The sequence below is a fragment of the Arvicola amphibius genome, chromosome 8 (genome assembly GCF_903992535.2).
Source record: "Arvicola amphibius chromosome 8, mArvAmp1.2, whole genome shotgun sequence".
Lineage (NCBI taxonomy): Eukaryota > Metazoa > Chordata > Mammalia > Rodentia > Cricetidae > Arvicola > Arvicola amphibius.
This window is the reverse complement of record NC_052054.1, coordinates 128,011,415-128,012,763: the sequence shown is the minus strand read 5'-3', so window position 1 is coordinate 128,012,763 and position 1,349 is coordinate 128,011,415. Positions and strand designations below refer to the sequence as shown.

Here is a 1,349-nt window from a genome sequence, read left to right as displayed (position 1 = left end):
CTTTAAAGAAATAAAAAATAATGGGAAAAGTATCAGATGACTTTCAAATTATATTTTCAATCTTTAGAGAGAATAAGAAAAAGAGGTGGTTGTATGGGTTTTGGCAACAAAAGTGATTGGTTTTTATCTTTACAAAAGATCAAATCAGGCGGTGGTGGTGCACGCCTTTAATCCCAGCACTTAGGAGGCAGAGGCAGGCGGATCTCTGTGAGTTCAAGGCTAGCTTGGTCTACAAGAGCTAGTTCCAGGACAAGCCCCCAAACTACAGCGAAACCCTGTCTTGAAAAACCAAAAAAAAGTCCCAAAAACCCGTGCAGCAGGCTCCGGCAGCTCCAAGATGGCGACTCCCATGCATCGGCTCATAGCTCGGAGACAGGCTGAAGCCAATAAACAACTTGTAAGATGTCAGAAATGCTTGGAATTTGGACATTGGACATACGAATGCAAAGGAAAAAGAAAGTACCTGCACAGGCCTTCCGGAACAGCGGAGCTGAAGAAAGCTTTAAAAGAGAAAGAAAACAGATTCTTGCAGCAAAGCATTGGAGAGACTAATGCAGAGAGAAAGATCAAGAAGAAGAGGTCTAAGAGTGTCACAAGTTCCAGTACCTCTAGCAGTGACAGTTCTGCCAGTGAGTCTTCATCAGAGAGCGAGACTAATCCTCCTCAGAGGACAGTGACTCAGACGACAGCCGCTCTAGCTCCTCCTCCTCAGTTTACACCTCCTCGTCTTCCTCCTCCTTGGACTCAGACTCGGACTCCAGCTCCTCCAGCAGCAGCAGCAGCAGTACAGAGAGCAGCTCTGATGATGAGCCGCCCAAGAAGAGGAAAAAGAAATAGAACTCTCCCTACACTGGACTAATGGACCAAAAACATCAGTTTGACTCACAGGGGAACTGAAAACATGCTCAAGCAAGCAAGTTAGCTGGTCAGCTTGTTAGAATTCAGAACTTTCTAAGTATTTGCCATTGTATGAAATATTAATAAAAGAAAATATATATATATATAAGACATTTATTTTAGGAATGAATATTGTGTTCTTGCTGTTTTTCTTTTCTTTTTCTGTTATTTTGCTATTTTTCTGTTTTTCTTCTTTTAAAGATGAGAGGGTTTCTCTTTATAGGCCTGGCTGGCCTGAAACTCACTATGTAGAAGAGGCTGGCCTTGATTTTACAGATCTACCTGCTTCTGCTTCTCCTAGAAATGTGCCACCATGTTCAGCTTTTGTTGTTGACTTTTTTTCCTAGTATTTTAAGTGTATCTATAAAAACATAAAGCTGAAAACTAGGAAATCTGTTTCAATGATAAGGCATTTTTTCTGCCTGTGACCTGGATACTTTATGTGGGTATGT

At 41.5% G+C, this 1,349-nt stretch overlaps 1 protein-coding gene across 1 annotated transcript; it reads left to right on the top strand.

Moving 5' to 3' along the window:
- Positions 1 to 337: 337 nt before the first annotated feature.
- LOC119821397 (zinc finger CCHC domain-containing protein 10-like) lies at positions 338 to 1,058 on the top strand. The gene is given in 2 exon segments (XM_038340393.1): positions 338 to 653; positions 656 to 1,058. Coding segments are annotated over 2 exon segments (498 nt in total). The 3' UTR covers positions 838 to 1,058.
- Positions 1,059 to 1,349: the final 291 nt, after the last annotated feature.